This window comes from Talpa europaea (assembly GCF_964194135.1).
Source record: "Talpa europaea genome assembly, chromosome: X".
NCBI lineage: Eukaryota > Metazoa > Chordata > Mammalia > Eulipotyphla > Talpidae > Talpa > Talpa europaea.
In genome coordinates, this window is record NC_140081.1 from 63,663,167 (window position 1) to 63,676,860 (window position 13,694).

General features: G+C 43.8%; 2 protein-coding genes across 2 annotated transcripts; both read right to left on the minus strand.

Annotated features, from left to right (window-relative positions):
* Positions 1-5,763: 5,763 nt before the first annotated feature.
* On the minus strand, positions 5,764-6,279 carry LOC311187628 (histone H2B-like; the record flags this gene model as incomplete). Its single annotated transcript, XM_084258972.1, has 1 exon — positions 5,764-6,279. One exon carries the CDS (start codon positions 6,277-6,279, stop codon positions 5,764-5,766), a length of 516 nt encoding a protein of 171 aa, XP_084115098.1.
* A 6,729-nt stretch (positions 6,280-13,008) lies between these two features.
* On the minus strand, positions 13,009-13,410 carry LOC311187629 (histone H2B-like; the record flags this gene model as incomplete). Its single annotated transcript, XM_084258973.1, has 1 exon — positions 13,009-13,410. One exon carries the CDS (start codon positions 13,408-13,410, stop codon positions 13,009-13,011), a length of 402 nt encoding a protein of 133 aa, XP_084115099.1.
* Between the last annotated feature and the right edge of the window lie 284 nt (positions 13,411-13,694).

Genomic DNA, 13,694 nt, shown 5'->3' on the forward strand with positions numbered 1-13,694 from the left:
TGAAGGAACAGTGCCCTAATCAAGCTTCCTGGACATTGAAATTACTGGTCAACTTCATTCAAATTTATTTGCTTTTATTCATTCGCAGTCTGTAACCATTTTTAATAACAGAAACTAAAGACCTGCAACTATGCATTTCTCTGATTATGGGAGTGTCCAATGAAAGCAGTTCATTCCCTATGCTCCACTGGCTCAGACAATGAAACACGTGCCTGTTAAATCTTCAAAAATGAAAGATGAACATAGATGAAGAAAAATAAGATTACTCCCCCAACATCATTTTCCTCAAGTTATGTGAATACTGAATTATTTAATTTTATTTTTCACCTTCAAGCACATATGCAAGACAAAATAATATCCCATCACATGAATTTGGCAGGATGAAAACCTATCCCAGGAGACTGGCCAGTAATGTGAGGTTGATCCCAATTCCTGACCCATCATTGCCCTCTTCTTTGCCCATGACCTGTAGTTGTTCTCAGCCCAATTAATGCAGCATGATGCCCCACACCCTGGGGAATGATTTGAGAGCCTTCCCTCCAAGTGTCCTGCCAGGTGACCTTACATTAAACTTGTTCTTTCTCAAAAGCTGGTGGCGTGGTTTTTGAATTTTGTGTAATTGTGTAATAGGCCCACCATGGGTAATGGTATTTGTCCATTAATATGCAAATGCTTTGTGCATGCTGTTCTGATACATAGAACATATATACTATGAGGACTCGTTTTTGAGAAACCTAACCACGTAGGATATTTTGTTGTGCATTGGTAGTTTTGCATTTAGTAAATTCAGAAATCAATAGAAGCATTATTAAAAGAACACTAAAAATGCACCATAATTGAGTGGTGAGTGAACTTTGGGAGCTCACGGAAGATTGTCAAGTTGGAGATCTCAGAAAGAGGAAGACATGGGATATGATGTTGAAGACTGGAATTTGAAATGAGTCATCTGAATATTCACTTCAGGGGAGTGATTAAAGCAGATTTTGACATTTGTGTTTCATCTAGCTTTTCTTTTATTATTTGACTATGAGTGACATCCTTTATAGGTTTCTACATCCAGTTCACAAAGGTTAACCCATATTATTTTAAAAGTATAAATGAAAAAAGAATATAAATATAGTGGAACTGTTTATCTTTGCCTTCGCTATCACTGCTTTGGGTGATGAATCTTTAAAGATGTTACTGAGGTGTATGTCATGTAGTGTTTTGCCTATATTTCCTTCTATATATTTTATGGTTTCAGGTCTTATGTCTAGTTCTTTAATCCATTTTGAGTTGGTTTTTGTGCATGGTGTTCATTCTTTTGCATGTAGTGACCCAGTTTTCCCAACACCATTTGTTGAATAAACTTTCTTTGCTCCACTGCATATTCTTTGCTGCTTTGTCAAAGATTAGTGCCTGTAAATCTGTGGATTTATTTCTGGATTTTCTATTTGGTTCCATTGATCAGGTGTCTATTCTTGTTCCAATACTATGCAGTTTTGATTATTATGGCTTTGTAATACAGTTTGAAGTCTGGGAGTGTGATGCCTCCATTGCCTTCTTTTTTTTTTTTTTTTCCAGAAGAGCTTTGGCTATTTGGGGTTTTTGGTGACTCCATATGAATTTCATCAATATGTGTTCTATTTCTTTGAAGAATGTCACTGAAATTTTTATTGGAATAGCATTGAATCTGGAAATTGCTTTTGGTAGGATGGCCATTTTGATAATATTAATTCTTCCAATCCCTGAGCAGGGGATGTCTTTCCATTTCTTTGTGTCTTCTTCTATTTCTTTTAACAGTGTTTTATAGTTTTCTTTGTATAGGTCCTTTACCTCTTTTGTTAGGTTTATTCCCAAGTATTTGATTTTTTTGTTTCAATAATAAAAGGGATGGTTTTCTGTGGACTTCTAGTGAGTCTGAACCTGGGACGCGACAGTGAAGGAAATCAGATATGGGGGACTGTCATGTCCAGCATGCAGTAAATCTTTATTGTCTTAGTGCTCATTATATACTATTTTAATTGCAGCAGGTGTAACATCAAAGCATACCACATAATGATAACATGTATGAGTGATTAGTCTATTTTCTTACTATTATCTATTTACTTCAGACAGTAGGGTACCAGGTGGTTAGTTCTCACACACATAATCTTATCGCCTCCTAGCCAGAGCCTGGGAAGTTCGCTCATTATTTTGTTTTTCTCAAACTGTGGAGATGTACGCAGTTCACTTCCAGGCTCTCAACACCAAGTCCTGTCACCCAGAGGTTTTCCTCCGAGATGCATGTGTTTTCACATGCCTTAAAAGACTTGGGTCAAGGCCCTTCTGCTCACTACGCAGGGTGACCGCCTCCAACAGTTTTCTTGATTTATTCTTCTTCAGATTTATTGTTTGTGTATAGGAAGGCTACTGATTTTTGTGTGCTGATATTGTACCCTGCTACTTTACTTAACTGATTGATTAGTTTGATTAGTTTTTCTGTGGAGTTTTTGGGGTTCTCTATGTATATTATCATATCATCTGCGAATAGTGATAGTTTTACTTCTTCCTTCCCTATTTGGATTCCTTGTATGTCTTTCTCTTGTCTTATTGCTCTGGCTAGGACTTCTAGTATTATAGTGAAAAGCAGTGGTGAGAGTGGACATCCTTGTCTTTTTCCAGATCTTAGTGGAAATGCTTTCAGCTTTTCACCATTGAGATAATATTGACTATGGGCTTGTCATAGATGGCCTTTATGATGTTGAGGTATGTTCCTTGTATCCTGAGAATTTCAAGGGCCTTTATCATAAATGGGTGTTGTACTTTGTTGAAAGCTTTCTCAGCATCTATGGATATTATCATATGGTTTTTATATTTCTTTTTGTTGATGTGTTGGATTGCATTGATTGATTTTTGGATGTTGAACCATCCTTATGTCCCTGGAATAAATCTTACTTGGTCGTGGTGAATTATCTTATGGATACATTGTTGGATTCTGATAGCTAAAATTTTATTGAGGATTTTTGCATCAGTGTTAATTAGAGAGATTGGCCTGTACTTTTCTTTTTTGTGTTGTTCTTGTTCAGTTTTGGTATTAGTGTAATGTTGGCTTCATAGAACGTGTTTGGTATTATCCCTTTCTTCTCAATTTTTTGAAAGAGTTTATGAAGGATAGGCACTTATTTGTTTCTGAATGTTTGGTAGAATTAATTTATAAATCCATTATGTCCTGGGCTTTTGTTTTTGGGGAGGGTTTTGAATACCATTTCAATTTCACTGCTTGTAATTGGTCTGTTTAGGTGTTCTATTTCTTCTTTATCTAGCTTTGGGTGATTGTAGAGTTGTAGGAATTTGTCCATCTCGTCTAGTTCGTTGAACTGGTTTGCATATAACTGTTCATAGTAGTTTCTGATTATTCTTTTGGTTTCTGCTGTGTCTGTTGTGATTTCTCCTCTTTCATTTCTGATCTTATTTATTTGTGCTTTCTCCCGTTTTTCCTTTGTGAACCTGGCTAAGGGTTTGTCTATTTTATTTATTTTTTCAAAGAACGAATTTTAGGTTTCAATGATCTTTTGGATTTTTTTTTTAGTTTCTATTTCATTTATTTCTGCTTTGATTTTTATTATTTCCTTTCTTCTACTGGTTTTAGGGTTTTTTGTTGTTCTTTTTCTAGTTCTTTGAGATGCGTGATTAAGTTGTTTCTTTGAGTTCTTTCTTGTTTGTTGATGTGAGCCTATATTGCTATATATTTTCCTCTTATTACTGCTTTTGCTGCATCCCATACATTTAGGAAATTGGTGTCCTCCTTGTCATTCAACTCAAAGTATTTTTTAATTTCTTCTTTGATCTCCTCATTAATCCAGTGGTAGTCCAGTAGTGTGGGTTTCAATCTCCATGAGGTGGGAGGGTTCCTTGCCTTCTTTTTATGATTTATTTCTAGTTTGATGCCTTCATGGTCAGAGAAGATGGTTGGTATGATTTCATTCTTGGTGTATCTGTTATGTTTGTCTTATGTCCCCGTATGTGACCAATCATGGAGAATGATCCATGTGTGCTTGAGAAAAATGTGTACTCAGATTTTTTGGGGGTCAGTGTTCTATAGATGTCTGTTAAGCCTATGAGGTCTAGATCCTTATTTAGAGCTTTAATGTCCTTACTTATTTTTGTCTCATTGATCTATCCATTGTTGATAGTGGTGTGTTGAAGTCTCCTACTACATATGTGTTTTCTCTGATGTCTCTTTTCAGAGATGATAGTAGTTGTCTGATATATGTTGGTGCTCCTTTATTTGGTTAGTATGTGTTAATGAGTGTTATTTCTTCTCAAAGGATTTTTGGGCTATAAGAAAACATAGTAAAGATTAAAAAATGAAATCCCACAATATGGTCTCTCCACACATGCAATATGCTAGAAATCAATTAACTAGAAAAGCAATGAGAAAATTACCACTGAATACTTATCATTGCACTCTAAGAAAAATAAAAAAAAAAGATATTGGTAATACAAAATCGTGAATAGCAACATTCAAATGGCATAAGAAAAGGGACTCATCTTAGCTCTTTCAATTTCTGACCTTCCGATTCTTTATTATATGCAAGGGGCTACAGACATATCCCACTCCCTGCGGTAGATAGCATGCCTCCATAACATGAACAAAAGGGAGAAAGGAAACAAACAAAAAAGCAAAGAACAGTATTCCCTTCTTCCTGAGCTTCAGGCTTAACACCTCAGGAAGGATTTATTAGTTCCTTACTCCACCACACAATGTGCACCCCTTGGAGACCTCTGGACTCCAAGTCAGATGCCTATAATATATGAGGCTTGAGGTTTTCCCACTGGAAATTCCCATCATCTGTAAGATGGAAGTAACCAAGGCTATGTATTTAAAGTTGAAATTTCTGGAGTGCAATAGAAAAGACCCAGATGCGGAAATGAATTGAAAGAAAAATCAGACAACAAGGAAATGGAAAAGTGAATATACTGGAAAATTGCATTTAGCTATTTCTGCATGCTGTTTGGACCTCATTTACATCTTTAAATGCATTTTTAACATGAGGGGCTAAATAGACATATATAAAACAAAGTACTGTGGACATTTTTATATCTATGCATGCTGCCGTAACAAGCTAAAGAATCCCTGGATAGGCCTCCCGGTGGTGCAGCGGGTTTAGCGCAGCACTATGAAGCTGTCCGCGGCCTCTGCAGAGTGGATTTGATACTCGGCCGGCCAGGGAGATTCCCACATGGCGCGGCAGAATTCAGCAAAGAATTCAGCTTTGCTTCCCTCACCAGTGTCTTCGGTCTGCCTGTTCTGCTTCCTGCTCTGTCTCAGGTGAATCCTCACCCTCCCGAGCCTCTGGCCAGTACGACAGCTATTGTATACATAAAAAATAATTCTTTAAAAAAAAATCCCTGGATAATCCCATTGGACACTATTTGGAGAACGCGAGTTAACACCAAATCCTTAAGGGTGTATGTTTACTTTACAAATCCCACTAGGTATCCACCCCGAAAAAATCTAAGCCAGTGCCCCTTGCAGGCATCTCTCATACATCTCTCTATGGCCATGGGAAGTCTGGCTCCCCTGAAATGAGTTACTGCCACTGTACCAGCCTGGATCATATAGTTATTGGGGGAAAGCAAGGGTGGGCGGCACGGGCAGGGCGCCGCCAGCTCGAGGGCCAGCGGGCCGTGTTGGGAGAGCTACAGGTCTTTTTGTGCCAAGGGAGGTGGCTCTGAAAAGAGCCTTTGGTTTGGGGGCTCTGAAAAGAGCCTGTGGTTTTGGTGGCCCTGACGAGAGGCTCACTCCGAGTGGCTGTATCTGATGACGGCCTTGGTGCCCTCACTCACGGCGTGCTTGCCGAGGTCGCCGGGCAGCAGCAGGCGCACGGCCGTCTGGATCTCCCTGGACGTGAGGGTGGCGCGCTGGGTGGAGCGGGCCAGGTGGCCGGCCTCCTGGGCGATGCGCTCGAACATGTCCTTCACGAAGGAATCCAGGACGCTCATGGCCTCCTGCGAAAGGCTCAGGCCCATGCCCATGTGGACACACTTGAGAACCTGAGGGAAGTAGGGGGCGAAGCTCTCGCTTTGGTTCTTGGCGCGCCGCTGGCGCGCTGGCTGCTTCTGCTTGGGGGGCTGCTTGTGCTTGTGCTTGTGCTTGTGCTTTCGCTTCAGGCTCTGCGGCTTGGCTTTTGCCGGCTCCCCTGAGCCCAGGGTCTCCTCAGTCGAAGCCTCGACGGCAGGATCGGCCATTTTGGAGTCAACTTCCTGGTAGCTGGCAGGAAGGACAATGGTGCCTGCTGAGGGGCGGTGGCCCATTTATAGGGTCTGCCTTTGCTGACGTCTTGGCAATGGCCACCTCTCATTGGATTAAATGTACTGCTGAGCGGGGGCAAGCACGAGGCCAGGAGACATCGAGTCGGATGGGATTGGCTGGCTGATAGCATGGCTGAGTGGCATTTGGTGACCTCTCACCTTTCTGTAACGTCCTTCAGAAAATCGTTGAAAGCTGCCTTGTAGAACTAACGGTCATCTGAAAACGTGAACTGAGTTGTGATTAAAGCACCAGAGCTTTGCAAGTCCTCACTAAATGCGTTTTAAGTATTGAAATTAGTTTTGGCTTTGAGCGATTCTGGCGGCCACAGTCCACACAGCCATGAGGAAACAGACACCACTACTGGGTTCTTTCTCTACATCTTAAGCTCTACTTTTCCTAGAGAAAGCGCGACTAGAGCAGGAACTCCGACGTGGTCAGTAGTGTGTTCTGGAAATCAGAGCACAGGTGGAATAAACTATCTCGGGGCATTCTTCCACATTCCCATCTACTTGTGGAAGTAGCTTTCCTAAAACCTTTCTTGGCAAAGGCAGATTGGGAAGAATGTCAGGCGTGACCGACATAGACTCCAAGCGCCCCAACTGAAGAAAATCATTCTTGGGAGCAGAGCTCAGTGTATTCCTCTGCTGCTATATTCAAATGAGGTGAGTGTGCTCAGTAATCTGATTGGATGGAATGTTGCGGGTACCTTGTCAATAACCATGATTTTAAATGTGATTGGATGGTTCTACCTGGCAAGGACCAATTAGAAGGCATGGAATAATTAGACTGCCTGGAAGCCTCCTGTAGCCACCGCAGAGAGCGGCTTTAAGCCGCAGTAGAGAGTATTTTAGTTTAGAAATTTTAGCTTTAGTCGGTACAATGAGTGTCTGACCTCCGCAACCGATCCTTCATGCCGGACGGCTCTGGTCGTTTATGCGGTGACCCAAAATGTACTGTTTGTGCAGCGCTAGCCACTCTGGTTAGAACCGGAACTCGAGGAATTATGGCAGAGTCCCTGGAAAATAGGAACCTGGCTAACCTCAGATTTCTGCTCCCAGACCTCAGTGATTGGGAAAATGGCAACAGCAATCTCCAAACACTGAACACAAACAGGTATCTTTATAAAAACTAAAATATCACAAAACATTCATAAATTTAAACGCTCTCTGGATGACACTTATCGTCCTAGGAAACTACTATCAGATCTCCCCTGTGGCGCAGCGGGTTGAGCTCAGCGCTGTGAAGCTGTCCGCAGCCTCTGCAGTGCGGATTTGATTCCCGGCCAGCCAGCGACATTCCACATGGTGGGGCAGACCTCTCCTGTCTCCCTGCTGCTCCCCTCAGCAGTGTTTTAGGTCCGTTTGCCTGTTCTGTTCCCCGCTCTTTCTCTGGTGAATTCTCTCACCCTCTTGTGCCTCTGGTCTGTACCCCAACTCTTGCATAAATAAATAAAAATCTTTTTTTTTAAAGAAAACTACTAAGAACTGTGTAATTGTTGAATAAACATGAGTAATGTGCACTGAAAAAATGTACTAAATTGCATATATAAGGAACCTCCTTTGGGAGAAAAAGTGAAAAATTCAGATGATATTATTTTAAATTTTTTTTAAGATTTATTTATTTATTTATTTATTTATTTATTTATTTATTTATTTATTTATTTATCTGTTTACACAAGCACCGGGCACAGTCAGAAGCACCAGAGGGCGAGAGAATTCACCATCGCCAGAGCGGGGAGCAGAGCAGGCAGAAGGACCGAAGGACACTGCTGAGGGGAGCAGCGGGCAGCAGGAGAGGTCTGCGAGCCATGTGGGACCCTCCTCCGGTGGCCGGGGAGCAGCCGGGGATCAAACCGGCGCTGCAGAGGCTGCGGGCAGCTTGGCAACCCAGCGCTCAACCGCTGCGCCACCAGGGAGGCCCTATATTATTTTAATTTTAAAGTTATCTTTCAAATTTGTACGATAATGCATTTGAAAATATGGAGAAAATTTGTTTTGTGGAAACTACAGATTTTAAATCCAACCCTCCACCCACAAAAGCAGTTAAGGACTAAGAAAATGATGTCATTAATGAGCTACCCAGTAAACCCCCAGACTTCCAAAATTTTTTAATATTAGATTAATAAAGAATATGTATTGTTTTTTATGTTTATGAAACGATAGCATATATATTATGAAGGGGTATGTTCATATTTATTTAAGGATGATGTATTGCAAAGATAGCATGAAAAAGATTTCTGAAAGATCCTATTTATAACTCAGGAGGTTAAGTTCTGGATATCAGGCATCAAGGTAAATGATGAACAAAGTTAAAAAAGCAGAATCCATTCAAGAAATCAAAGATGTTTCAGAGTGCTTAAAGACAGCTTAAATTCCTTGGTAGTGTGATTTTTGTTTGATGGGGTAATACTCGTCTCAGTGCCATTGGTTTCATGATTCACAAAACTTGAACGCTTTCATCAGGACTATTATTACCATTATCGAGTAAAATGGGAAATCTGATAAAAGGAATTAAAGAGTTTTAGTGCAAAGAAGACTGAGAAAACAAAAACGCTGAGTGAATTTCAAGTAAATCACCACATGCTTGACTTAAACATCTGAAATAAAATTTCAAGAAATTGAGGGTTCTTTCCAGAGCTGTGTACATTCAGAAAAAGAGCTATGAACATGCCTAGAAGTAAAAATCATTTCGCTTCATTGCTATCATGCCATGTTGCTTTAAAATGCCAATATTTGTCATTGTGCCATACAAAAGTTTTACCCAAGTTACTCTAGCACACTGGTTATGTTCCTATTCTAGTAAAAGGTACTGTAATAAATCAAATCCATTGGGAAAGTTGTGTGTTTTGAGTTTCCCACTGTAAATTCAGAAAGTAGACGGAAGCTTTAGTAAAAGATCTTTCAAAATGCACTGTAATGTGCCTAGGAGTGCAGGGATGATGCAGACAGATAAGGAATAACAGCTTGCTCTCAAAGAAAGGAAGGAGCACAGATTTTTAACCTGATGGGTGAATGAGGGACAAAAGAACAATTGAGTAGTCATGTTGGAATTTGTTTTATGAAAAAGACTAAATTAGAACAAAATGACATTAATTACTATAAATAGCATAAGCATGAATCCAGGGAAAACTATTTTTTTCAAAGGTTTATTTATTTATGCATACAAGAGCTGGGGTACAGGCCAGAGGTGGGGGGTATGTGACAGGATTCACCAGAGACAGATGTGGGGAACAGAACAAGCAGACTGACTGCAATAAACTGCTGAGGGGAGCAGCGGCCAGTCAAGAGTAGTCTGCTGGGCCATGTGGGTTGACCCCTGGCTGGCCAGGGATCGAACTTGTGCTGCAGAGGCTGCAGATTGCTTCACAGTGTGGTGCTTAACCCCTTGAGCCAGTAGGGAGGCCCCAGGGGAAACTATTAATACAATAAAAATTCCACAAACCTTTAAAAAAATCCCCTGTACTACGTAACAGGCACAAACAAAAAGCACAGAAATAGATGAAATCAGAAATCTGAAGGAAAAATGCCCTAACCAAACTGCCTGGACTTTGACACTAATATTATACTTCATGAGATTTATTTGATTGAATCCTTTTACAGTCTATAATCATTCATTTTTAAAAACAGAAAGTTAAATGGCCTGCAACTATACATTTTTCTGATTAAGGGAGTGTCCAATGAAAGCTGTTCATTCTCTACTCTCAATAGCTCAGGACATATAGCACCTGCCTGTTACATTTTTAAATTTATTTATTCATGCATACAAGAACCAGGGTACAGGCCAGATGTGCAGGAGGGTGAGAGGATTCACCAGACAGAGGGGGATACAGAACAGGCAGACTGACTGAAATTCACTGCTGAGGGGAGCAGCAGGCTAGTCAGGACAGGTCTGCCCCACCATGTGGTAACTCCCTGGCAGGCCAGGAATCGAATCTGCGTTACAGAGACTGCGGACAGCATCACAGCACTGTGCTCGGCCCGCTGTGCCACCGCAGAGACCTACATTGGAATTTATTTTAACACAATCTAAAATGTTAACATTCAAATGAAGGAAGTGATGGAAAGAGTCATATTAGCTCTCACACCAATTGCTTTCATGCAAGGGACAAAAGACACATCTAGATGCCTGCTGTGGATGGAAACCTTCAGCAATCACGAATTTAAAGAAGAGACTACACGCACATACACACACACACACACACACACACACACACGCGCGCGCGCGCGCACCCTACCTAGAGCCTTTGGCTTGTGGCTTTCAGGTGGCCCGGGACAGGCCGTTCACTGGCAGCGGCTGTATCTGAGGGCGACCATGGTGGCCTGGCTCGCGGCGCGCTTGCCGGTCTCCCTGGGAGCAGCAAGCGCACTGTCCTCCGGATCTCTCTCCATGAGGTGGTGGAGCCTTGGGGCGGTCCAGGAGGAAGGCACCGTCTGCCGTGTGCTCACGGATATCATTAGGAAAACAATTTGCCGTGAACATGACTGGAATAAAATACCGATATTAAGATGAACCTGTTTCAGGACCTTGGAAGCACAGTTGGAATTAACTGTGTTGGGACGTCTCTTTCCTATCTTCCCTCTGTTTTGGAAGTGGCTTTCTTTCCTTTTGTTTTTTAAGATTTATTTACCTATGCACACAAGATCTGGGGTACAGGCCAGAGGCGAGGGAGGCGAGAGGATCCACTGGAGACAGAGCGGGAAACAGAACGGGCAGCCTGACTGAAATACTCTGCTGAGGGGAGCAGCAGGTGCGCCAGGAGAGGTCTGCTGTGCCTTGTGTGCTGCTCCCCGGCTGGCCTGGGATGGAAGTCGCGCTGCAGAGGCCGCGGACAGCCCCACAGCGCTGAGCTCAACCCCCTGCACCTCCAGGGAGGCCCCAGAAAGTGGCTTTCTTAAAGCCTTTCTTGTGAAGACAATTTAGAAAGCTGCTCAGCCAGGACCCACGGTGCTCTGGGTACCCCAGCCAGAGAGAGGCGTGCTGGCAAGGGAGCAGAGGCTATTTATATGTCCTGTATTCAAATGAGGGCTGACATACTTGCAAGTCTGATTGGCTGAAATGTGCAGGAAGCCCTGTCAATAAGCCATGATGTTCAATGTGATTGGGTGGGCCTGCTTGGCAAGGGCCAATGAGAAGGCATGGAATAATTACACCACCTAGGAGCTTCCCGCAGCAGCCCCCACAGGGAGCACTGAGAAGCCGCCAAGGAGAGCACCCTGTGGTAGAAATTTCAGCTTCAGTTCGGTGAGTGTCTGACCTCAGCCACCCAGATCCATGGTGCCAGGTGTTACACGCTGGTCTCGCTCGGGCCATTTGTCCACGGACCCCAAATCACCTGTTCCTGCCGCCCTAAGTCACTCTCACTAGAGCAGGAAATTTCGAACTCAGGGCGGAGCGCCTGAAAAACTAGGAACCCGGCTAAGTGACCACCCCTGCCGAATTCTGGTCCAAAACCTTTAACGCCAACTTGGAAGAACAGCAAAACCCACCTGCAGATACTGAAAAGAGAAACAGGCCTATTTATAAGGTGGTAAAAGAGCCTTGAACATTAACCAAAATTAAAATTCTCTCCTCATTACACTTAAGTCAACTACGTAATTGTTGAATAACTGTGAGCACCGTTGACTGAAAGAAAAAACAGAGTTGTAGATACACGTGACCTCAACAGTGAGGCAAAATGAATAATATAGTTAAGATTATTCTATTTAAAGGTTAGTTTTCAACTATCTATGACACCATGGAAAAACTGACCGAATGTGTCATTGGAGGAAACTCTAAGTTACAGAATTGAAACCCAAACCTCCTCCCCTCAAAAGGTTTTAAAGGCTACGACAATGAAAGAGATTGAGGTCATCAATGAGTTATCGAATAAATGGCCAGGATCCCGAAAATATTCAATGTCAGGTGAATAAGGAATAGTTTTCTTTTTTTCTTTTTTTTTTTTTAAAGATTTATTTATTTACTTATACATACAAGCACTGGGTACAGTCAGAAGCATGGGAGGGTGAAGGAATTCACCAGAGCCAGAGCGGGGAACAGAACAAGGCAGAATGACAAAGTACACTGCTGAGGGGAGCAGCGGGAGGCAGGAGAGGTCTGCGCGCCATGTGGGACCCTTGCCTGGTGGCCGGGGATCGAACCGGCGCTGCAGAGGCTGTGGGCAGCTACCAGGCCAATACTCAACCGCTGCGCCACTGGAGAGGCCCAGGAATAGTTTTCTTTCCTGTTAATGAAATAGTGACATAGCATGAAGGGAAAAAATATAAGAGTGTGTGTGTGTGTGTGTGTGTGTGTGTGTAGCAAAGTAAAGTGGTTTTATACCTTTGTGTGCTGCATATCAAGCTAAAGAGCGCCTGGAAAATTACACTGGCCACTTTGGAGAATGTGTGTGAACTCTAAATCCCTAGGGGTATATCTTCACTTTACACCTCACAGAGACCAAACCTGAAAAACCCTAAGCCAGGGCCCCTCGCGGGCATCTCTCATACACTACGGCCATGGGAAGTCCGTCTCCCCTGACATGAGGGTTACCGCGACTGCACCAGCCTCGATCGCATAGTTACTGGGGGAAGCAAGGGTGGGCGGCGCGGGCAGGGCGCCGCCAGCTCGCGGGCCAGCGGGCCGTGTTGGGAGAGCTACAGGTCTTTTTGTGCCAAGGGAGGTGGCTCTGAAAAGAGCCTTTGGTTCGGGGGCTCTGAAAAGAGCCTTTGGTCTTGGTGGCCCGGACGGGCGTCTCACTGGTGGTGGGTGTACCTGATGAGGGCCTTGGTGCCCTCACTCACGGCGTGCTTGCCGAGGTCGCCGGGCAGCAGCAGGCGCACGGCAGTCTGGATCTCCCTGGACGTGAGGGTGGCGCGCCGGGTGGAGCGGGCCAGGTGGCCGGCCTCCTGGGCGATGCGCTCGAACATGTCCTTCACGAAGGAATCCAGGACGCTCACGGTCAGCTGCGAAAGGCTCAGGTCCATGTGGATGCACTTGAGAACCCGCGGGAAGTAGGTGGCAAAGCTCTCGCTTCGGTTCTTGGCGCGCCGCCGGCGCTCTGGCTGCTTCTGCTTCAGGCTCTGCGGGCTGGCTTTTGCTGGCTCCTCGGAGCACAGGGTCTCCTCGTTCAAAGCCTCGACGCGAGGGTCGGCCATTTTGGAGTCAACTTCCCGACTGCTGCCAGGAAGCACAATGGTGGCGGCCGTGGGAGGTGGCCTATTTATAGGGGCTGCCTCCCCTGCCGTCTAGGCAATGGCCACCTCTCATTGGGTGAGATGCAACCGGGGTGGGCTGTCTCTAGGCAGACTAGGCGTCTGGTCACATGGGATTGGTTTGTCTTCTTGCAGGGCATCATGGGGGACTGGCATTTGGTGACCTCTAATCTTCCCATGAGCTCTTCAGGAAATCGGTGAAAGCTGCCCCGTACAGCAAATGGTCA